General features: G+C 44.5%; 1 protein-coding gene across 1 annotated transcript in view; it reads right to left on the minus strand.

The window, feature by feature from the left end:
- Nucleotides 1–1,065: 1,065 nt before the first annotated feature.
- Nucleotides 1,066–24,549, minus strand: part of USP40 (ubiquitin specific peptidase 40) — a 91,161-nt gene continuing 67,677 nt past the window's right edge. The window contains 11 exon segments of the mRNA XM_059054380.2: nt 1,066–2,856; nt 4,168–4,262; nt 7,295–7,390; nt 7,530–7,740; nt 9,963–10,028; nt 14,127–14,245; nt 15,509–15,539; nt 15,541–15,652; nt 17,651–17,777; nt 20,644–20,718; nt 23,768–23,832. Coding sequence (XP_058910363.1) covers nt 2,742–2,856; nt 4,168–4,262; nt 7,295–7,390; nt 7,530–7,740; nt 9,963–10,028; nt 14,127–14,245; nt 15,509–15,539; nt 15,541–15,652; nt 17,651–17,777; nt 20,644–20,718; nt 23,768–23,832 — 1,112 coding nt within the window. The 3' untranslated portion in view covers nt 1,066–2,741.

Genomic DNA, 24,549 nt, shown 5'->3' on the forward strand with positions numbered 1-24,549 from the left:
GGGACCCACGCTGAGAACAAAGCTGCCTGTGGTCCCCGGTCTCCAGGACGTGTGCACGCAGGAGGGAAGCGTCCCAGCGCGGCCGCCGCCGGGCGCACCCCCCGGGGCCGGGCGGGCGTGCAGCGCCCGTCACCGTGGAGGCCGTGACCGCTCCGGGTGGCCCCGACCTCCGGAAGAGCCGTTGTATCGTGGTCCCCACCCCCTTGGTAAGCTGGTTCCAAGTCGAATCATGTCATTGAGCTGCTGCTGGCCGAACCGCGAGGCGCCCCATCCGTCGGGCCCAACCCACACCCCAGGTTGCGGGCAGGAGCCGGTGGGCCCGAGCGCCTGGCCCCTGGGCTGTGGGAGTTGGGGCTGCTGAGAGGGAGGTGGGGGCCCCGCAGAGCCCCCCACCCCCGGGGCTAGAGCCGCCTTCTCCCCGGGGGAGAAGCTGCGGGCGCGTCGGGTCCGCTCAAGGCAGGCTGAGCCAGGATGTGGGCAACGGGCCCCCGGTGGGCGCCGGAGACGTCTCTTCCTTTAACTGGCTCGTGTGTCGCTGTCACGGCTTCACCCTCCTCTCTGCAGTGCGGCGCCTTCCCAGAACGTACACACAGCCACGGTGACCGGTCACGTCTTCTGCTGACGGGACAGGAAGGAGCACGGAAGGCGCGGCTGCAGCGTCTCCCGTCCAGCCGGGCTGAGGGGCCCAGGACTCGGCCCTTTACACCCAAGTCTGTCCCAGAGGGAGGCCAACCTCTCCGAGCCAGGATTCTGGATTATCAGGGACTTCTTGGGCCCCGCCTCCCCTTTTTGCCAGGAAAGTGTCACAGTTGAGTAAATATGTTTTCTGTAACACAAGTACCCCTGCCAGTTTTTCTAGAAGGAGAAGAGGACCAGACCACTTCCAGTTTCTTCAAATACAATTATTCCCACGAGTCTGAGTTTATTTAAAACCAAAACACAGTTATTTCTACAGCAGTACTGAAGTGGTATTTCTAAACATAAACCCCAGCGACTTAGCATCTGCAGTTCGCTTGGGAAAAAGGCCAGGAGAACATGAAGCAGTCAGCGCACAGAGACGGGAGGTTACAAATGGAACCGTTTATTTTTTTTGTTTCTTTCACAAACTCTTAACAGCTCTCTCCCTGGAGCCCCACTGCATCCCCGAGCCGGAAGGAAGGAAGGAAGGAGGGGAGCAAGCCGACAAGCAGAGACCCCCCGAGGCCCCGGCCGCTCACCGTGGACACCGTGCGGCACCTCGACCCCTGCCTGTGGCGGCAGGCGATGGCCTGCGAGGCCGCTGGCTTCTCAGGAGCAAGGCTTTGCAGTTAGAACATTAGTGTGTCACCCCAGTGGCATGAAGGGGCACGCCGAGGAGCCCTGGCAGTCACGGGAAAAGGGACAGACCAGCCTCCGCACACTTGGGCCTCGCCGCTGCCCGCCCGGTGCGTCGGGGGAGTCTGGACCCCACGTGCGCGTCTCCCGAGCCAGAGTGAGTGTTTGAGGCCGGAAGCACTCGCCGAAGTCCAACTTCTTAAAACACGGCAGCTTCGATACAAATCAGTACATGATTTGCGAGCCAGCAACTTAGGCGCACGGAGACCAGAGCTCCTGGTGGCGGGGCTGACGCCGTTTGGAAGGGGCGGCAGAGGAGGAAGAGCAGGGCCGTGCGTCCCCCCCGAGGCGCGCTCTGCGGAAGGGCGGCGCGGGTGGGGCGACGGGCGCTCCACTTCCTGAAGCCGGCGGCGCGGGCGGAGGCCTGGCCCACGCTGGTCATTTCCTTTCCACCCCTTACATTTAAGAGCTATTTTAATATCATCAGTGGGAAAAGGGCTGATGAACAACAACTGTGAAATCGAGAAGATAACCATACTTAGCAAGAGAGGCGCCAGGAAGCGTCGCTGAGGTATAAGAAAGTCAAGAATTTATTTTATCTTCTCAGGAAGAAGGTGAGTCACCCCGGTGTAATACAGACGCGACGCAGCTGTCGCAAATGCCACCAACTTCTTCTAAACGTGACAGCCAGCTGTGCCGCACTCAGACGACTCTTGGTTCACATTTTCTTTTTTCCCATTTTAATCGGGGCTCCTCGGGGCTGTGTCCCCCCAGCCCTCGCCAGGCTTGTCGGCCATGACACTGCCTCCCCGTCAGGCTCCCGGAAGGAAGAGACCCCGGCGAGAATGTTCTGACCACAGACAGCGGCGCCCGACCTCCGAGGAGGCCCCGTCGGTCTCCTCGCCCCGGAAAGACAGGTGACGCTTCAGAACCACTTCTCACTCAGACCAAAGCGGAAACGTGCCGTTTTGGGGGGACCTGCTTGTGTCACAGCGTGAGCCCGGCCAGCCCATCGCCGTGAGCCGAGCCGTCAGGGCCGGGGCGGCCACAGGTACCAAGGGAGCCACCTGAACAGCGGGAGGGGGGGGTGGGGCGGGCGCACTTCGGGGGCAGGTGTGCGGGGATGAGCCACGTGGCACGTCGGCCACGCCTGCACTTAATGCAGAACCAGTCAAGTTTTGTATAAAGCTGCTGGCGGGGCTCGCGTGTGGCGCGAGGGCGTCGGCCGGTTGGCACCTGTGGCGCGGCCAGGCCCGTGCCAGCCCGCGGGGGGGCCGCGCCACCGAGCGGGTGACAGGCGCGCTCGCCTGGCCTGCGACGGAGCGCCCCCTTTGCTCGTGACACAGCAGGGCTCTGGGTCCGTGTCCGCACGGGGCAGAAGCCCGGCAACGGGCCAGGACCCGCAGCAGGAGCGCGGAGGCGCTGTGCTAGCACCGGAAGCTCCCGACGTGGATGGAGAGAGAAGCTTCTGGTCCACGGGGGCGGGCAGGCGTCGCTGCACCCGAGGGGACGTCGCCGCTCCGCACACGAAGGGCTTCCGGGCTGTGGGGACACAGAGGCCGTCATGGGGTCACCTCCCAGACGCCAAGGGCCCCGCCAGGTCGAGGAGTGACTCCACAGCTCATTCCAACCTTCGGGGTCAAGTCAGGGCGGCCGCAGAGACGCGCGTTGACAGTCTGGGCAGCATTCCTGCCCTGCTCCCTCGGGGGCCTCCGCGCCCCTCCCCGGGGTGCATTCCCACGCCCTCCCCCCAGGGCGGCTCAGGCACGGGCCTCCCAGCTGTTGAGGGAACGTGTCTCAGAGCAGCGCAGTCCTTCCTGCTTCACCTTCCCAATCCAAGCGTGACCCTCACAGACGCTCAGGTCGGAAACGCCCAGCTCCGCCCGTGGTTACGGGGTCACACACCTGGGGGACCCCGCCCCCACCCCGGCCCTCGCTTCCCCGTCCTGCACGCCAGGCGGAGGGCGTGTCTTCTTGCTGCCGTCACAACGCCTGACGCTGGGTACCCGAGCCGCGGAAGGTGGGAGGAGAGGAAGGCTGAGGTGAGCAGGGGCTGGACCAGGCAGGCCGACTGGTTCAAAGGCTACTTCAGGGGAGAGGCCGCCAAGCCAGAAGCAGTTAGAACGGGGACAGGACACCAGACCTCAGGAGACTGGAAGCGGGGACAGATTAGGACGACCACCCGCACCCCTGGTGTGGCCTGCGGGGGGTGGCTATGAGGACCACGGTGGTGGAAGCCAGGTCCAGGCACGTGGAGTTTGAAGTGTCAGCACTGGTGGAAGGTTCCAGTAGATTCTCATAGGTGTCCGTGGTCTGGAGGCCAGGAGAGAGAGGAAGGAGCGCGCCCACCCAAGGCGAAGTGAGGAAGAGGGGTGGGGAGGGAGCTCCCTCCAAGAGGAGGGTCGGCTGGGTTAGCAACCTGGCTGACTGCCTGGAGGGGGTGGACGGGGTGGAGAGCGAAGGGAGGTGACAGCTGGAGCAGGGTCAGGAAGCGCGAATCCTAGACAAGCAAGGGCGGGTGTCTGGAGGAAGAGAGCCGGCGATGGGGGAGGCCGAGGGTGGGGAGATGGGAGGCCGCCTGAAGGAACAGGGCCCCGGCGGAGGGAGAAGGAGACCCGGAGCTCGGGGAGGGGCCTCTCCCTCGCAGTGAGCCGCGCCCTGGCTCCTCCTGCAGGGTCCCTCGGAAGTCACCGTCGGAGGTGATGGGGAGAAGGCGGGCAAGCGCCGGCAGGGCGGAGGGTTCCCGCCGTCTCTGCTTCCACGCCGCGGCCGGGAGCTTTCCAGCGAGGGCAGCAGTGCGGGTGCCCGGGGGTCGCAGTGGAATCGGTCGCGCAGGTGAGGACCCTGGCTTACCTTCTCTTTTTCCCCAGACCGAACTCTTTCTGTTTTTCTCTTCCAATGTCATCTCTGACTGTGCTGAAGTCATCGTCATCCTCAAGCAGGAGATTCTGCATTTCAAAATAATGAGTGAGCAGTGTTTTCAGACATCTTTTTAGTCTACGTTTAAGAGACAGGTGTGTAAAACAATCACCTAAATGGACAAAAGGGGCTATAGCCCCGCTTCCATAAAAGCCAGGTTAGTAACTGCCGCGCCTGGTGAAAACACTGAGCTGGCGGCCGGAGGCGGGGTTACCGGGCACTGCTCCCCGAGGGAGCGGGCAGGGCGTCCCGAGGGAGCCGAGGCCACAGGCACAGGCCGCCTGCAGCCAGTGCGACCCTGCCGTCTGCGTCCGCTGCGCCCCGCTGGCTGCGCCCCGAGCTTCTGGGCCGCCCGGCCTCTCCCCGGAGCCACTGCGGGGCTTCACAAGGAGCCGCGTCCCTCTGCCTTCCCGGGACTCACAGGTCAGGCAGAGACCCGGATCCACCGTAGGCCCCGCTGCCCCCACAGGCCGGCCTCCGGGAGGAAGGGGTCTCAACAAGGCAGTTCCGAGGCCCGCCAGAGCCCCGCGTTAGGGGCCCCAGGGTTGCTGGCCGCGTTCCCAAGCGCGGACCGGGGAGAGTTCATGCTGGTTACAGGGACGCGTCCGCCGAAGGGCTGCAGGAGGGCTTCCCCGCCGCTCCTCTCTCAGGTGGGGACAGCGCTGCGACCAGGTGATGCTCTCTATTCCAGTAAATGGTGCCTGGTAAGTCGTATAATTTTAGTTCCAATGATATATGTGATGTGCCTTATAAAACTGAAACGTCACAAAATCAGAGAAAATTCGGAGACCCTGGGACAGACGCCCACGTTCTCAGGGGGCAGGAGGTGGGTGCGGCGGCTCCTGTCCACGGGCCCCCGTCACGTAACCCCCCGGCCTCCTCTTCTTCGGCTCAAGATGGCACGACTTCCTATGGTTGTTATTAGGAGAAACTGAATTACACGGATACGTGGACGGCTCCTGGCAAATACAACATGCTCGGCGGGAGTTACCTATGAAGAGTTATTGACCTTTCACTACATCCGCTTCATGTTCAGTGTTCAAGGAGGAGGCGCCGCCCGTTGGCGCCCCTCCCCGCAGCAGAGGTAAGTGCCGCGCCGACTCCGCTGAGACGGTCCCCGTTTTTGTCTTCACTGCACAGACCAGGAATCCCAGCAACTCAGCACTTTACTTGGTTTTATACTTTCTGTAAATGACTGTTCTGTGACTTTTTCTTTTTCAACGCTAAATAGCTGGATGTACGTTCACATTGACATCTGTAGCTCTGGTTTATCTGTTGTACCTGCTGTGTTCTCTACCACCATATCAATACTTCTTTTTCCCATTTTACCTATTCCCTGCCTAAGGGTAATTTTGGTTCTTTCCAAGCTATGCCATTGCAAGTCAAACAGCCCTTCAATGCACGTTTCTGTACCTCTCCCCATACACACGGGTGTCTCTAGGATTTATATCTAGAGTGGGATTACTTGGCTGCGGCGTGCGGGCGCGTTTACTGAGCACTGCCAACTGCTGTCTACTTGGCCCTCTTCCTGGTGCCACACGGGAGACCCGAGAGTCTGGCCCAGCAGCTCCCGGCTCTATTTTGCAGGTCCCTGGTTACTGGGAAGCTATCTTTTCATCTGCTTTCTGGCTATTTCGTTTTCTGGGAATTGCTGGGCGTTACCCAGTAGGGGAGAGATGGGCAAAGATGATTCTTTTGTAACTGATTTGTAGAAGTACTTTACATATTCTGGATAATAATCCTTGTTGGTCACATCCTTGTAGGCATCTTTTCCTCTCTGTGGCCTGTTTCCTCACTTTGTAAGGTCTCCTTTGGTGAAAGGAAGGTTTTACTTTTAACGTGCAGTCGTCCCTCAGTATTCACAGGGGACTGGTTCTAGGACTTGCCACAGAAACCAAACTCCTGGGGTGCTCAAGTCCAGAGCGGGCCTCCCTATCTGAGGTTCCACACCTGTGGATTCGACCAACTGTAGATCGCGTAGTACTGCACGTATTTATTGAAAAAGAATCTGCATATAAATGGACCCACGCAGTTCAAACCTGTGTTGTTCAAGGGTCAACGGTAGTCAAATTTATTGATCCTTTCCTTTAAGAAATCCTTCTTGAACTAAGTCATAAAAAATTTTCTTTTATCTTTTCTTCTAATGGTTGAAATGCTTTTCACATTTAAGTCTTCATGCTGATCGTTACACAGGTGTGAGCAGAGGTGGATACAGATTTTATGGGGCCCGAAGCGTACATAAATTTGGCGACCCTCTTTATGAAAATGAAATAAAAGTTATGACCGTAATGATTGAATAATCCATTTGGAATGTGGCCCTCAAATACCTGTCAAGTTTCCCTATATGGGTGATGCTCTATTTCAATTCTTCCCCTGCCCCAAAGCTAAACGGTCACCACAGATGTGTAATCAGTCTTAATTCTTGGTACGGCAATACCCTGATCTTGTTCTTTAGAAATATCTTAGCTCTCTGGCCCTTTGCTCTTCCACATGAATTTATTCTCTTTAATCTAATCTACGTGGTTTGTCACTGGGGTAGATGTGGGGAAAACTGATGTTTTTGCTGTTGTGAGGCTTCCCTTCCAAGAACGTGATATGGTTCTGTGGCTATGAAGCACTAATGCCTCTATTTTTGTAATACTCTCCAAAAAGGGCTTATAAGTCTTTCTGTTGGGTGTATTCCCAGATACCCTGTAATTTTATGTATGTTGATCTTACAACCTTTTGAACTCTCTTAAACAGAGCTGATGGTTTGACTGTAGAAAAACTAAGAACAGTTTTGTATTTTCCTTTTAGAATTTCTTTTACCTGTCTTTCAATTTTTGTTTATTTATTTGCTTTTCTTTGTTGGGTGGAAGGTCATATTACATTGGTCCCATTCTTTAGTACAATGTTGAACAGAAGTGGTGATTAAGGGAATACTTATACTTTCCCCCCACATTTTGAAACAATTTATATAAAATGTGATTATCTATGCCTTGAAGATTTGAAAAAACTTCTCTATAAAATCATTTGATTCTGGTGTTTTGTCAAAGTGGTAAGTTTACTGTTAAAAACGTACCTTAATACCAATAGTATCTCCATGTTTCAAGTGATAAGGCGCCCCCTGCAAATTATCTTGCTTTTTCTTCTTTTTCCTCTTGGTAATTTGCTGGTTCTACAGAAAAATTAAGTATCTTGAATCAAGAAAACTCAATCTCAAATTCTTACTAAATCCCCTGTCTGTGGAGAACTGCAGTTAATCACTCACTATGCCAGCGGGGCCCGACTTCCCTGAGGAAGCCCCACAACTTTACCCGGCTAGGTACTGGAAGCCACGCAAACTTTTCAGGAAGGTATTTGGCAATTTCAATTTTCTCCACGGGAAGAGAATAGAAATCGGCCACTTGGTGCCTCAGGGAGCCAGCGGTCCAGCCTCGGGCAGTGTCCCACACCAAGTCCACGGGCAAGGCATATGCCCTCTTGCCAGGGAGGCGCATCTGTGTCCTCAGCAGCACATGCTGGGGGCTGCATCAGAAAACAGTCAAATGTCAGATTTACAACAAAATGGGAAACATGCAATAACTACGGCAGGTGTGAATGGCAAAGCTTCTCCTCTGAAAGGAGAGATTTCCCTTAAACCCTGAATGCTAGTGGGAAACCTTTACTTTGATTTCCTTCAATTCTGACCCAGAATGGAGGTGAGCTCCCATTCTGAGTCCACAGCAGAGTCCCTGGGGAGGCAGCAGGCAAGGCTGAAGGCGGAGGAAGAAGTTCCTCAGTGGGGCACGGAGGGAAGAGGGCTGGAGACAGAGCTGAAAGGGCCAGAAGGGCTATCCCAGTGACGAAAGGGAAGAGGGGTTTCCCGCTACGGCGACTTCCTAGGAAATGCTGATTTCAGAACCAGAATCTGCGAAGCTGGCAGAAAACTTAGCCAGGGAGAAGAAACTGAGGGCTTAGAGTTAGGAAGAGAAGATGATGGGTGTAGTTGGAAGAGCAAAGGAAACCTTTCAGGAGATGAGCACAGATAAGAGGTCCTTGAAGGAAGAGAAAGAGGAGAAACATTCAGAAAGGTTGGAAAGAAATTTAGATGTATGGAGATTGTTTTAGATATAAAAACTAAAAACTACAGATAAGAATTGGAAGGTGGTGAGGAGAAATGAAAACTTTAAGGATGGTGAGACAATGAACGATTTTAATGCTGTATTTCTATTATACTGGTGTTTTTATCAAAAGAAAGGGTAACACAGTTGGAGGAAACAGGCAATGCAGGGAGAGCGAGGGCCCAGTGACCTAGGAGACTCTGGACTGAAGGGGGGGGGGCTGTGGTCAAGAAGGAATTTTTGAGAGGCTGTAGGTGTTGTTGAGCTCAGTGAGCAGAGCTGAGGTCCCAGAGCATACAAAGTGCGGGCAGTTACAGATGCAGGAGTTGCCAAGGTGACAGAGTCTGGGCAAAGACACGAGGAGCCAGGGTCCTCGCTGAGGAGCGGGGCAAGAGTGCTCTGGAGGTCAGTCAAGGACAGAAGTGTGGATGGGGAGCGGTCTAAGTGCACAGCATGGTCTTCAAAAGGACAGAGGGTCAATTTATATTATGTACTATACTATTCTATATTATAGGAAGAGCTCACACAAATTAGACTTTTCTAAGATCCCATAAAAAACAGGCGAAATATATGAAACAATTCACTCACTCACAAAATACAAATGGTTTACAAGCCTTTGAACAAACGCCCTAGCCTTACTAGCAATCAAAGCATTGAAGCAAATGAGGCCAGATAACCAATTTTCATTTATCAATTTAGCAAACATTTAAACAATGACAACATTCAATGACGGTTTGATAGTGAGGTGAAATAAATACTTAGAAACACAGCTTGGGGAAACATAATGGTATAACTTACCTGGAAAGGAATTTAACAAATAAGAGGTTTAAAATGTCCATACCATTTGATCCAGAAATTCCCCTCCAGGAAACTACTCCTAGTAATACAATTTGCATTAAGAATGCATTTTTATGAAACAGTGGGATTAAATGAAGGTCTCACGGTTGAAAGAGTAGAGTTGTTATACAACAGGAGGGCAACAAGAATCATCGTGTCACATCAGGTAAAAGGAATCTTAATATTTGGTGTCCCTGGCAAAAATGTCTTATAAAAGAATGTCCTATAATGAAAAACAGAATAGGTAGGTTTGAATGTGGACCCCTTTGGGGTGCTTCTTTATTCCATAAGTAATTACTGACTATGATAAAGGCACGGTCCTAGGTATGGGGGATGCAGCAGTGACCAAAACCAAAGTGTTCACTCTCACAAAGCTTACAGTCTAGTAGTGGGAGACAGTTAATAACTGATCATTCACTAAGTGCATGTCAGGTGATACTAGGATGAAAAAAGGAGGACAAGGGGCCGCACGTCAGGTGTTACTATCAATTGGTTTGACAACAGACTGTCTGCAGGCACTGCTAAGAGCTTGGGATGAGCATCTCGCTTATACTTCAAGATCATTATGGGTTTAACATGCATTGGGACTTACTGAAAAATTCTGTTTTTATGGAAAAATGAGTTCTAAGATCTAGACACCAGACATACAAACACATTTCTAGAACACAATCTGTTTTAAGTTGCCAGACTCCTTAGAAGCAGTGAAAAAAACACTTAAAAAATTTAACACCTTAATCAATAGTAAAGAAACTATCTATCCATTGGGATCAGACAAGTGTATAATTTTGTATGTGTAGTAGGACATCTTACCCCAAGTTTTCTTCTCTCTGAAGGGGCTCTAAGCAGATCTCAGTTCTCTGTCCCAATTTATATTCCCTGATAACAAATGAAACAAAATAATATTAAATGACATATCACTTTTTTCAAAGATTTTTTTTAACCCATTTCAAGTATTCTTAAGTGAAATATTATACCATATAAGAACACTCAAAATATAAGAGACTACCGTGAACAATTATACACCAAAATATTGGACAACGTAGAAGAAATGGATAAATTCCTAGAAACATACAGCCTACCAAGACTGAATCATAAAGAAACAGAAAACCTGAACAGACCAATTATGAGTAAGAAGATTGAATCGGGGGCTTCCCTGGTGGCACAGTGGTTAAGAATCCACCTGCCAATGCAGGGGAAACGGGTTCAAGCCCTGGTACGGGAAGATCCCACATGCTGCGGAGCAACTAAGCCTGTGAGCCACAATTACTGAGCCTGCAAGCCACAACTACTGAGCTCACATGCTGCAACTACTGAAGCCTGCACACCTAGAGCCTGTGCTCTGCAACGAGAAGCCACCGCAATGAGAAGCCCGCATGCTACAATGAAGAGTAGCCCCCACTCACCGCAACGAGAGAAAGCCTGCACGCAGTAACAAAGACCCAACGCAGCCAAAAATAAATAAATAAAATAAATTAAGGGAAAAAAACCGATTGAATCAGTAATCAAAGACCTCCTAACAAAAAAAAGTTGAGGAACAGATGGTTTTACTGATGTATATTCTACCAAAAGAAGAATAAATACCAATCCTTCCCAAACTCTTCCAAAAAAAAAAACAGAACAGGAGGGAACACTTCCAAACTCATTTTATGAGGCCAGTATTACCTTGATATCAAAACCAGACAAGGACATTATAAGAAAAGAAAATTAAAGGCCAATATCCTTGATGAACATTAAATGCAAAAATCCTCAAAGAAATATTAGCAAACCAAATTCAACAGTACATTAAAAGGATCATACACCATGATCAAGTGGGATTTCTGCAAGGGATACAAAGATGGTTGAACATTTGCAAATCAATTGGTGTGATACAACCACGTTAACAGAATGAAGGAAGAAAATCATATGATCATCTCAACAGATGCAGAAAAAGCATTTGACATTCTTTCACGTTAAGAATTCTCAACAAACTGGATACAGAAGGAATGTACCTCAATGCAATAAAGGTCACATATGAAAAGCCCATGGCTAGTATCATACTCAGTGGTGAAAAGCTGAAAGCTTTTCCTCTGAGATCAGGAATAAGACAAGGATGCCCACTCTTGCCACTCATATGCAACACATTGGTGAAGTGCTAGCCAGAGCAATTAGACAAGAAAAAAAAAAAAAAAGGCATCCAGATTGGAAAGGACAAAGTAAAGTTGTCTCCATCTGCATATTACACGATGATATTTATAGAAAACTCTAAAGACTCCACCAAAAATCTGTTAAAACTAGTAAATGAATTCAGTAAAGTTGTGAGGTACAAAATCAATATATAACTATCAGCTGCATTTTATATACCAACAGTAAATTATCAGAAAGAGAAATTAAGAAAACAATCCCATTTCCAACAGCATCAAAAAGAATAAAATACTTCGGAATAAATTTAACCAAGTAGGTAAAAGATCTGTACACTGAAAACTATAAGACACTGATGAAAGAAACTGAAGATTCAAATAAATGGAAATCTATTCCATCGTCATGGATTGGGAGAACACTGTTAAAATATCCATACTACCCCAAGCAATCTACAAATTGCTTACAGTGCAATCCTAATCAAAATTTCAAAAGCATTTTTCAATTAGAAATAGAAAAAACAATTCTAAAATTGGTATAGACCCACAAAAGACCTTGAATAGTCAAAGCAATCTTTTCTTAAGAAAGAAGAACAGGGCTTCCCTGGTGGCGCAGTGGTTAAGAATCCACCTGCCAATGCAGGGGACACGGGTTCTAGCCCTGGCCTGGGAAGATCCCACATGCTGCGGAGCAACTAAGCCCATGCTCCACAACTACTGAGCCTGCGCTCTAGAGCCTGCGAGCCACAACTACTGAAGCCCGTGTGCCACAACTACTGAAGCCTGCGCACCTAGAGCCTGTGCTCTGCAACGAGAAGCCACCTCAATGAAAAGCCCTCACAATGCAACAAAGAGTAGCCCCCGCTCGCCGCAACTAGAGAAAGCCCGCACGAAGCAACAAAGACCCAATGCAGCCAAAAAATAAATAAAATTTAAAAAAAAAAAAAAAGAAATAAAGCTGATGGCATCATGCTCCCTCATTTCAAACTATACTATAAAGCTATAGTAATCAAAACGGTATAGTACCAGCATAAACACAGACACATACATCAATGGAACCCAAAAGAGGGACTTCCCTGGTGGTCCAGTGCTTAAGACTCCTCACTTCCACTGCAGGGGGCGTGGGTTCGATCCCTGGTCAGAGAACTAACATCCCGCATGCCACACAGCATGGCCAAAGAAAAAAAAGAACACAATAGAGAGCCCAGAAATAAACGCATGCATATATGGTCAATTAACTTAGGACATAGGAGCCAAGAATACACAATGGGGAAAAGAGCCTCTTCAATAAATGGTGCTGGGGGAACTGGACAGTCTCATGCGAAGGAACGAAACTAGACCCCTATCTTACACCTTATGCAAAAATCAACTTAAAATAGATTAAAAGATATGAACGTTAAGACCTGAAATTGTAAAACTCCTAGAAGAAGACAGAGAAGTAAGCTCCCTGACATCAGCCTTGGCAATGATTTTCTGGATTTGACACCAAAAGCAAAAGCAATAAAAGCAAAAATAAACAAGTGGGACTACATCAAAATAAAAAGCTTCTGCACAGCAAAAGAAACCATCAACAAAATGAAAAGGCAACCTATGAAGCAGCAGAAAGTGTTTGCAAATCTAAGGGGTTAATATTCAAAGTATATAGAGAACTCATACAACTCCATAGCAAAAAGCAAACAATCTGATTTTAAAATGGCAGAGGACGTGAACAGACTTTTTTTTTTTTTTAAAGAAGACATACTAATGGCCAACAGGTACATGAAAAGGTACTCAACATCATTAATCATCAGGGAAATGCAAATCAAAACCACAATGAGGTATCATCTCACACCTGTTAGAATGCTTATCATCAAAAAGACAAGAGATAGCAAGTGTTTTTGAGGATGTGGAGGAAAGGGAACCCTTGTTCAATGCTGGTGGGAATGTAAATTGGTTCAGCCACTATGGAAAAACAGTATGGAGGTTCCTCAAAAAATTAAAAATAGAACTACCATATGATCCAGCAATCCCACTTCTGGGTACCTCACCAAAGGAAATGAAAACAGGATCTCAAAGGGATTCTCTGCACTCCCATGTTCATTGCAGCATTATGCACACTAGGCAAGATATAGAAAAACCTAGTGCCTGTTAGCCAGTGAATGGATAAAGATGTGGTGTATGTAAGTATGTGTACACACAAAGGAATATCATTCAGTCAAGAAAGAAGGACATCCTGTTATTTGAGACAACATAGATGGACCCTGAGGGCATTATGCTAAGTGAGATAAGACAACGGCTGTATGATATCACTTATATGTGGAATCTAAACAAGCTGAACTAATAGAAACAGGGACTAGGATGGTGGTTACCAGGGACTGAGACTGGCTGAAAAGGGGAGATGCTGGTCAAAGGGTACGTACTTCCAGTTATAAACTGTAATCAACATGCTGTACATGACATCCCCAGAACATATTCATCTTATAACACTGAATTATATACTTGAAAGTTGCTAATAAGAAAGTAGACCTTAAATATTCTCACAAAAAGGAAATGGCGATTATATGATGTGATGGAGGTTGTTCGCTAATGCTATGGTGGTAATAATTCTGCAATATATGTCTGTCAAATCAATAGGTTGTACACCTTAAATTTATACAGTGTTATATGGCAATTATATCTCAGTAAAGCTGGGGGGAAAAACAATCAAAATTTTGTTCACAGTCTCTGGACCATAGTAAAAACAGATGAAACTATATTTATACTTAATATGAGAAACTGAAGTTGTCTCAGAGTTTAATTTATGATAAAAAGTATCATCGACATGACAAACGTGGAATGACCTAGAACGGGGCTGTTGGGGAGTGTTCACTGAGAACCCTACCTGAGCCGCTGACAGTGGACTCGTAAGAGCCTGCCGGGGCGCCTACTTTCCACCGTCCAGGCTCTAAGGAAGGCGGGCGATGGGATGGAAAACTCCGAGAAGGAGGGCAAGGTCATGGCCTAGAAAAGAAACAGACATCGGAAAAAGCACTCTTAAAAACAGACTGCTTTAGGAACAAAACATGAAGCGCTACACAATGACATTTAAGGGAAAGACTATCTTAGGTAATGGTAACGTCTACCAAAAACTCCACAGGAATATCGTTTAAATGAAATTAACCCTGAGTAATGTTTGTATCCTCTCCACTGAAATCAGCCTGAGAGATAAGTGACTTTTCTGTTTCTAAATCTAAGCCAAAAGCTGCTTTTCAATGATTATGTTTTAGAAAATGAAACTTTAAAATTAAATTCTATATGACTATAACTCAAGAGCAGAGGCCTTGCTAATAAAGCAAGGACTCATCTTCAACTTCCATCTGTGCTAATATAATTCAACAAAGTTTGCTCTGCCATGGAAATAACTTCTGATTTTGAAATATTTCAGAATCTCTGGATCCAAATGCTAGGCCCAAACCGCTGGACTAATTCTGTAGGGGTGGGTAACTATTTATATACTTAGGCTGTAGTACATAAAATGGCCAATATTCATCCGTTTTAAATCTAGAAACAGCGATTTTGTATCTTTTAATCTAATATAACAAAAAAAGTCTCTACTTGTTCTTAATAGAATAAGACCATTTGTTTTTTTTGAGGAAAGTATTTCAGATATTGAAGACACACAGAAGTCAATCAGTGACCGATATTCACCTTACATGCACCTACACTTTTTCCTTTAAGAGCAAGAAGGGATGTTCACTTTCATCCAATGAGAATAAGATGCTTCTCAAGCATTCTGTATTGTATTCAACCCAGCCTTTCCATTTGGACAGAACTCTGTGTGAGTATTAATGTCCGGGAAAACAATACAGTATCTAGTTTAACATCCTAACCTAAAGCTGATATTCTGACCTCCTGAGCAACCGACAACACAGCTTTTGCTAACAACATTTAACGCATGAATCACAATGACACAAACACAATGTAAATAAAGGAGTAAAGTGAATGCTTTACAAATGTTCCAACAAAGGTTCCCCTAAAAAATCAAAATGCACATAAGCTGCGAGTCACTGAGGAGATTTCAGATGTAAGCACAGCATGCCTGTCAGAGAGGGGGTAAGTGAAAGCCACAGGCACCTGGCAGAAACAAACCCAGGGAGCGGTCTGAGCGATGTGTGTGTGTGGCCTGTTGCGTACTCACCACTGACCATGGCATATAACCCATGCCCTATCAGAACGGACTGTAATTGAGGGAAAAGGAAATAGAAGAATATATTAATATCTCACGGGAAGCAGCCAGACCACCACCAAGGTGCGCGGCAGGAGGGAGGCTGACCTGGGACTTCAGCTCCTCCAGCGTGGCATCTTCGGAGATCTCAACGTCTCCCAAGTAGCGGAGGGAAACTTCCGCGCGCGCATCACTGGAAGCCTCTGCAAAGGACAGAGCAAGATGTCTGACAGGAGCGTTAGACGTACTTAGTCCTTATTTCTGAAACACAGGCCACGTTGTGATACCGCAAACGGGTTTAGTACAATTCCATCTAAGCAACTCAGAATCTGAATTCCTCGAGTCAGCCCCTCAGGACTTCACGGGGAGGAAGCAGGGCCCGGTAGATGGGCCGCCAGGGAGCACATGCTGTGGGCACAGCAGCAGGTCTTCTCACTAGAGTGGCTTTGAGGAATTTTACACTTGCGCTGTCGACCTGGAATGCTCTTTCCCACACCCTCTCCTTCCTCAAAGAGGACTCTGCTGGTTGGATACTCTGCCCTGCTCTCATCTTTTATTTAACCTCTCTCCATAACGCCTGTCCCAACTTGTTACTCTTTTGTCTGTTTTCTTATGTGTGTGTGTATACATGTGGTTTTTTACATATATATATATATATATATATATATATATATATATATATATATATATTTTAACCTAATCTGTCTCCCCTACAGAATATGATTTTCAAGAGAGAACAGGTCATCTATCTTGTTTGTCTCTCCAGTGCCAGGAATGGTGGGTGCCACACAATAAATGTCCAATAAATGTTTACTGACTAAAAGAATGCTTGACAATAAGAAGGCCTTTCTACATTTGTTTTAAAAAGGGGAAAACAAAATGCTCTCTCATATAAAACTCTGGATATAAAAGTTGATAACTAAATTTGAAATCAGTAATTTGACTCATTTTTGCTTTAGTTAAATGTCTTTGCTTACTGCTGGGCACACTGCTAATACATAATAGGAAATTAATTATAAGTAAATTAAGTAAAAAAGCTCTCTTCATGAGTGGTCCTTCTTGTGTCTTAAGGATGCTGTAAGCTGGTACTACCTGAAAGACACTTTTAGGAAATTCTCAGAAATAAAAATATTTGCCATATGTTGTGATACAGAAGGACTACCAAAAAAATGAACTGTTTTCTTTACTTTCACAGAGAAACACACTGCTTTTTAAGTTGTAATTATTATTCTATCACAAGATCATTTTTAGAATTGTTTAACATGTCTAATATACCTCAAACAAAAAATAACAATGCCAATTTCATAGCTAATTCAACATGAAGTATTTTATTGCTCTATACATATAATCCTAACTTCAAAAAGTAAGATCATTTATGTTAGTTTCAGTACTGAATTTTAAAAGGTAAAAAGAAATGTAAGTATATAATACTTCAAGGCATTAAAAAAGCTAAATAATTAACAATGATAAAAGGAAAAAAATATAAAAACTTGGGCCTACTGAAAATATATTCTCTTTATCTACAGTTACAAAGGAGATTAACTTGTATCTTCTTATAATGAAGTGGAAACCCACTTTTTACAATGGCAATTCAAACTCCCTGCCTTTGCTCATCATGACTTGTGCACTGAATTCTGCCTGTGGAGAAGAAACTTAGAGTGAAACAACACGTTTATACCCTGTCTGTGAGTCTTCTCGGAAGTCAGTGAGCTGGAACGCCCGTGAAGGAGCTCCTGGGTGGCAGCAGCAGAAAGAACAGGAGCTGCGCGGGGTCCGGACTCCAGCCCTGCCTCTCCGCCCCTTGGGGCTGCAGTGAAGTCAAGGGAAGCGACTGAAGCTTCCATGTCTTAGTTTGTTACAATAACTGGGGCCGCTCTTTCCATTGCCATGAGGCGCTTGAGAGGTGATATTATATAACAATTCCTTGAAAAAATGTAATATATTGCTATAATAATAATGATAATAAAAATAACAGATGGCAAATGAAAGGTAAAGCCAAAAAAAGAGATGGTATTTTATAGAGGTTACAAACCACTGTATAAAAATAGGATGGTATTATTATTATACTATGAATTATGAAATAGATTTTGATTTTCAACCATATATTTAAAAAATACATATTTCAGTTGCCTCTCAGCAGAAGCAAGCATTTTACTTTTCTTTGAGACACACGGGCTGCTGTAATTCTGTTGTGTTCTCACCTTGGATGGAATTAGCTCTCCAGACCCCTGCTTGAGAAAAGGTACAGTCTGTCTGGTCCTGATGACTCTTCCAGTGATGCAAGGGACCCCGCGGCTGGTACCACCAGATGGCTACCTTCAGGAAACCCTGAGGAATGGAGATTTCCAACTGCTGTGATGCACACACATTAAGTCAACTTCTACTTCCACCGAAAGAAACTTTTTTTTTTTTTTGGCCATGCCAAGCATCTTGTGGGATCTCAGTTCCCTGACCAGGGAAAGAACCTGTGCCCTCGGCAGTGAAAGCAAGGAGTCCTAACCACTGGACCACCAGGGAATTCCCAGAAAGAAACATCTCGATACAGAAAATGTTCCTGAATTTATTTTTCCTTAAGATGTATGTATTAACTGTCATGTATTATACTTGCTTACTGTTTTTACAATCAAAGTTTAAAATCATAAAAATCAATCTTTAGGATGACTGGGACCAATGTTCTATATCTTCTTTTTTTAAATTTCATTGCACTGGGTCTTAGTTGTGGCTCATTGGCTCCTTAGTTGTGGCTCCAGGGCTCCTTAGTTGTGGCATGCAAACTCTTAGTTGCAGCATGCATGTGGGATCTATTTCCCTGACCAGGGATCAAACCCGGGCCCCCTGCACTGGGGGCGTGGAGTCTTATCCACTGCGCCACCAGGGAAGTCCCTGTTCTGTATCTTAGTAGCTACAGTAAGTGAAAAGCATAAACAAACTAACAAAACATCTGACAGAACAAACTATATAAATGTTTTCAGGCAATGTAAGAGCACCATAGCACAATGCACCAGTTACATGCAGTTTTTATTTATAAAAGTTTCTAAAGGAGCTTTACAGAGATCCAACAACCTATTGAGCTAAGGTGCATTCCTATATACCAACTTCAAGAAATAAACTCGTCTCCTTAAACACACTCTGCAATTTCAGTTTTATTGATTTAACTGATTCTTCCCCACCCCTTTTTTGAGTGGGTAAAGAACTTGAATAGATTTACTAAATGAAAGATCAGTTGCTATTACAGTGCTCAATTTCCAACAAGAGAAGATGAGAATGTGAAAAAAAAACCATGTAAAGTATTTTAAATGTGTATTTCAAGAAATGCATATTAAAATGAGAATATTTTTCTGTTTATCAAATTGGTGAAGATTAATAAATACTCAACTTGCATGCAGTAAATAAATAAATGTAAATCAGAGCAAAAAACTCCATTTTTTTTCACCTGTTGAAAACCAGAAAGTCTAATAATATTCTACGTTGGTGAAACTGCAAGTAAACCTGAACTCCTGTAAATTGGTTCCAGGAGTATAAACTGCTGCCAAGTTTCTGGACGGAAATTTGGTGCTGTCAAAATTTAAAATGTCCAAGCCCTTTGACCCAGCCATTCCATGGTTAGGATTTTACCTTCTGATACACTAGCCCATGCATACAAAGATATTCACTGTAAATCGTTTATGGTAGCAAAAACCATGAAACCACCTCAAGGTCCCTCTTCAGAAGACTGGTTATATTACGGTAGGCCATAACTTTGACAAAGCAATTTCAATTCTAGGAATATCCTGTAGATACATATGTGCAAAATGGCAAATAAACGATATTTTTGGCAGTGTTATTTGTATCAACAAAAGACGATACAACCTAAATATTCTTTGAAAAGAGATTGGTTAAAAAATAAATCATGGTACCTCCATATTACATCAAATAGAAATGAGATAACTTTATGCGTACTGATATGGCATATATATGGGGGTAATGAAAAAACCTAGGTGCAGAATAGGGTGTCAAGCTTATAGTCATTTGTGTAAATAAAAATATGTATATACATATGAATGTGTACATATATATGTTATGTAGATACACATACATACGTGTGTGTGCATTAAAAAGCATGTGCCTCTCTGGAAGGATACAGAGGAAGCTGGCTGCCTGTGGAGGACCCCAAGTGGCAGGGGGACAGGAGGGATGGGGGATACTTTTCCTGGCCCAGCTTTTTATACACTTTGAATTTTGTATCATGAATACTATCAATTCAAAAATTAACTTTAAAGAGCACGGTATAAAATACAACAGAATACTATGAAGTCATGAAAAAGAATAAGGTAGGTCTGTATGTGCTGATGTGAGATCCTCAAGATATATTAAATGAATAAAAACAAACAAACAAAGGTATAAAACAGTGCATAGATTATGACGCCCTTTATGTAAACTTTGAAAAGGATATGCACATATTTACATTCAGCATACAAACAGGCATAATTTTTTTCTTGGAAGGATACACAAGGAAAAATAAGTTTATTGTGGCTCTTTCTGGAGAGAAAGATATGGGAGAAACTTCTGTTTATCATTTTATAGCCTTCTACACTGTCTTCTAATCACAAGCAAATGATTATCTGAATGCTGGAATTCTGGGTCATTTTCATCTTTACATGTGTCCACATTAAAACGAAAACAAACTAGTAAGTAATGGCTTTTCCAAGCAGTAACACACTGTCTATGGAAGAGCAGTGGTGAGCCCTTACGGACCCACGTTAGGGCTGTAAACTTGGTACCGACTCTTTGGGAAAACAATTTGGCTTGTTAACTCCATCTTTAGAATTGTCTTAAGAAGGATTTATATTTATTACTATTTATAAGGACAAAAAATTTAAAACAAGCTAAAATCCGAACAACAAGGATATAGGTGAATAAAACTGTGGTAAGTCATATATTGGATATAATGATTGTTTCTGGATTTTATGGTCAGGTTAAAAAATAAAATATAAAACGTAGGAAATAAAATTGTACATACAATTTGACTTTATAGGAAGAAAATATATAAAGATGTAAAATATGGTAGCTGTCTGATTGGTAGGATTTGGGGTAAGTACTCTATTCTCTTTATGATTGTATTTCCCCATTTTCACCCAATGAGAACATATCATCCTTGCAATCATAAAATAGTAACTGTTATTTACAAAATGTCTATTCAGGAGCAAAATCTTACCAGAGGAGGAAGTTTTCCTTCAATTAAAAGCAAAGTGTCTCCGGAAGAGAGCATAAGCTCTTTCAGTGCTGCATCCTGGGAAAACAGAAAGTGAAAGTCTCTTTTGTCACTTACGACCTCTGAAAGGAACAAAGAGACCATTCGATCTTTTTTAAGAAACCCTATGCTTCTATTACCCTTTCAAGAAATAAGTAAATGAATAACGAAGCAGATATTGAAGAGATGGAAATAAGCTAAAACCATAAAAAAGTGTATCATTATATATTAAAACTGTACAATTATGAACTGTAAAAGATTAAAGGAAGGGAGATGGATGAGATAAGAAATGACAGATTAATTTACAGAAGATAAAGTTTTAGTTAAGCCTAAAAGATGGGCTGGATTTGGGAAAGTCAAAGGAAACAAGAAGGAATTTCTCAAGGAAAGAAGAACACGGCGAAGTCAAGGTTAAGTCAAGAGTCAGTATGACTTGTTTTGGGGGAAGAGCTAAGAGACCAGATTAATTAGAATGGGAGGTATCTGCTGGAGAGAAACGGGAAAGAAAACTGGGTTGGAAAGGTGGTCACAGGTCAAAGGGATGTGGAACAGAAAAAAAAAGAGTTTTCAGTTGCTTTCAAAAAGCCACTCAAGATTTCTGCAAAGGGGGTTTTTAAAGATCAATCTAAGCTGCCACACCTGTGACATACTGAAGTGGGGAACACATGGGCTCAGGGAAGCCAGTTGTAGTAACTTAGGTAAGAGGCCAAAAAACACACACAAAAAACAAGAAAACAGGGCTTGAACCAGGAGGCCAGCCGTGGGAGTGGTCAAGAAGGAGTAGAAAAACTGACTGAAGGCTGAGACCATATATGACGGATGTAAGGTAAGTAGCATAAGCCACATTTCAGGCTGAAAAAGATCAGGATGAGAAAGACAAGAAGCAAATCTGGGAAGCGGAGCCAGTTCTGAGGGTAATGAGTTTGCTTTTAGATGAACTGTTTGATACTGATTTAGGAATTAATAAGAGGAGAAAATAAGGAAACCGTTTGACTAGATATACTCTTTTGACATCCAAACTGTATGTCCTGAAGACTCTTTGAGGTTCACTTTCACTTTTTACTCTAGGCAGTCAAATTCCTGGCCAGGACTCAAGAGGAGCCTCTCTGTACCGTCCCCGACTGTTACACAGCAAGGACTGTTCCCCCGCAAGGCCCTGCTTTAGATCAACCTCTGTTGATGTTCACTGCCAGTGTCTCAGTGAACAGAAAGCAGGTGGATAAAGACTGGGGGAAAGGGGAGTGAGCACAATTGTCTAAGCTTTCTCACAAAGCTTTGTTCTGGGTCTACTTCTAAGGCTATGGATTTGGACTGTGAGGTTTGATGCTACTTGGAGCAACAATAAGATGATTAACCAACATGAAAAGATGCTCACATCACTAATTATCAGAGAAATGCAAATCAAAACTGCAGTGAGGTATCACCTCACACCAGTCAGAACGGCCATCATCAAAAAGTCTGTAAGTAATAAATACTAGAGGGTCTTCCCTGGTGGCGCAGTGGTTAAGAATCCGCCTGCCAATGCAAGTGACACAAGTTCAATCCCTGGTCCGGGAAGATCCCACGTGCCGCGGAGCAACTAAGCCCGTGCGCCACAACTACTGAGCCCGCGCTCTAGTGCCCATGAGCCACAACTACTGAAGCCCACGTGCCTTGAGCCTGTGCTCTGCAACAAGAGAAGCCACTGCAATGAAAAGCCTGCACGCTGTAATGAAGAGCAGCCCCCGCTCACCACAACTAGAGAAAGCCCGCACATCAACGAAGACCCAATGCAGCCAAAAATAAATAAATAAATTTATTTTAAAAAATAAAAAATAATAAATGCTGGAGAGGGTGTGGAGAAAAGGGAACCCTCTTGCAGTGTTGGTGGGAATGTAGATTGGTGCAGCCACTATGGAGAACAGTATGGAGGTTCCTTAAAAAACTAAAAATAGAGCTACCATATGATCCAGTGGTCCCACTCCTGGGCATATATCTGGAGAAAATGCTAATATGAAAACATACATACACCTCAGTGTTGACAGTGGCATGATATACAACAGCCAAGACATGGAAGCAACCTAAATGCCCACTGACAGATGAATAGATAAAGATGTGGTACATATACACAGTGGAATATTACTCAGCCATTAAAAAAAGAAATAATGCCATTTTCAGTAACACAGATGGACCTAGAGATTGTCATACTAAGTGAAGTAAGTCAAAGAAAGACAAATATCATGATATCACTTACACGTGGGATCTAAAAAAATGATACAAATGAACTTACATACAAAACAGAAATAGACTCACAGACATAGAAAACAAACTTATGGTTACCAAAGGGGAAAGGGGGGAGGGATAAATTATGAGTTTGGGATTAACAGATACACACTGCTGTATATAAAAGAGATAACCAATAAGGACCTGCTGTACAGCACAGGGAACTCTACTCAATATCTTATTATAATCTATAATGGAAAAGAATCTAAAATAGAATATATACATTTAACTGAATCTCTGTACTGTATACCTGAAACTAACACAACATTGTAAATCAACTACACTTCAATAAAAATTTTTTAAAAGAAGAAGAAGAAGAAGAAAACAGATTAACCAGATTCCAACCATCCTGTGGTAACACTGCTCCTAAGTCTACCCTAAGAGTCTGGGCAGGATTTAGAGATGCAGTTTGAATCAGAGCCTAAGTGACTGGTTGGTAAGATGAATTCTGCCATCATTAACTTACAGAGAAACTCTCAGATTAAAATATTCAGGATTCAAAATTCAGAGTGTATCTTCAAATTCCTTCACTGGTTCAAATGTCTTTTCTCTGTAGTCCTCTGCCTGTTAATGAAGAACTACTACTAGAGACATATTCTCTTATCAAAACAGGACTCAATACAGATGTTAGACATGTTCCCACTTAGCTGAAACTTTCCCCCTGACTCTATGAAAAAGCTGCAGTACGGAAAAAGTAGACCCACACGTGGATTTGTATATCCTAAAAAAAAGAAAGCTTTCTCTAGAGTTGATTCCCATGAATAGGGCGGTATCCTTATGAAAATACAAAATAAACACAATCACTTTACAAATGAAATAATCTTACTTCTTCACATAAAGCCTCCCCGGCTTCATGGCGCCAATCCATTTTTCGTAAATGCCATGCGTCTCCTATGAAAGAATCAAAATCAGATGAAAAAGAATTCGGAATAATATGTTTTAAGAGTTTGTCAGGAATGACCCTTCTGGATAAATGAATATCAAATGGGATATGATCTAATAAGTATTAACTAATTTTTAAAGTAAATTATCTCTCCCAGGGCCTGAAAAAAATTAAGTCATTGCCCCAACTTGGTTAATTTTCTCCGTATTCCACCAAGACCTGTATACTTGCAAATAAAAATAAGACTTGGTACTAGTATATATGCAGCATCTACTCACACCTTCACTATTCACAAGTACACAGCCACATCTACAACACACGTTAAGCACAGACAGATGTACATACATAAGCACAGAATCCCTCCTAAAATCATGAAGGTGAGTTTTATTTCACTGTCTTATATGAAAATACACGCTAACATCGCTCAGCAGCTGACAACATGTACAGCAAACCTGTCCTATCCAATCAGCAGCGATCTAACGAAAGCCTGTCCTTTTGGCACAGTGCTTCAACGTAGTTGGTACAAATGAACATTTATGAAGGTTAATCAGATTTCAGTTTTTCAGCATGCTTGCTACACACTCACGACATGGGGAGAGAATTGTTTTCGGGGAGAGGGAACTGAGAAAAGTTGAAAATCCTGATGGTTAAAAAACTAGCAATGTTTTATAACAGTCAACTCCCCCACCCACCGAAAGAAGCTACAGACAAGGGAAGAAACATAG

This window comes from Kogia breviceps, chromosome 2 (assembly GCF_026419965.1).
Source record: "Kogia breviceps isolate mKogBre1 chromosome 2, mKogBre1 haplotype 1, whole genome shotgun sequence".
NCBI classification, from domain to species: Eukaryota; Metazoa; Chordata; class Mammalia; order Artiodactyla; family Physeteridae; genus Kogia; species Kogia breviceps.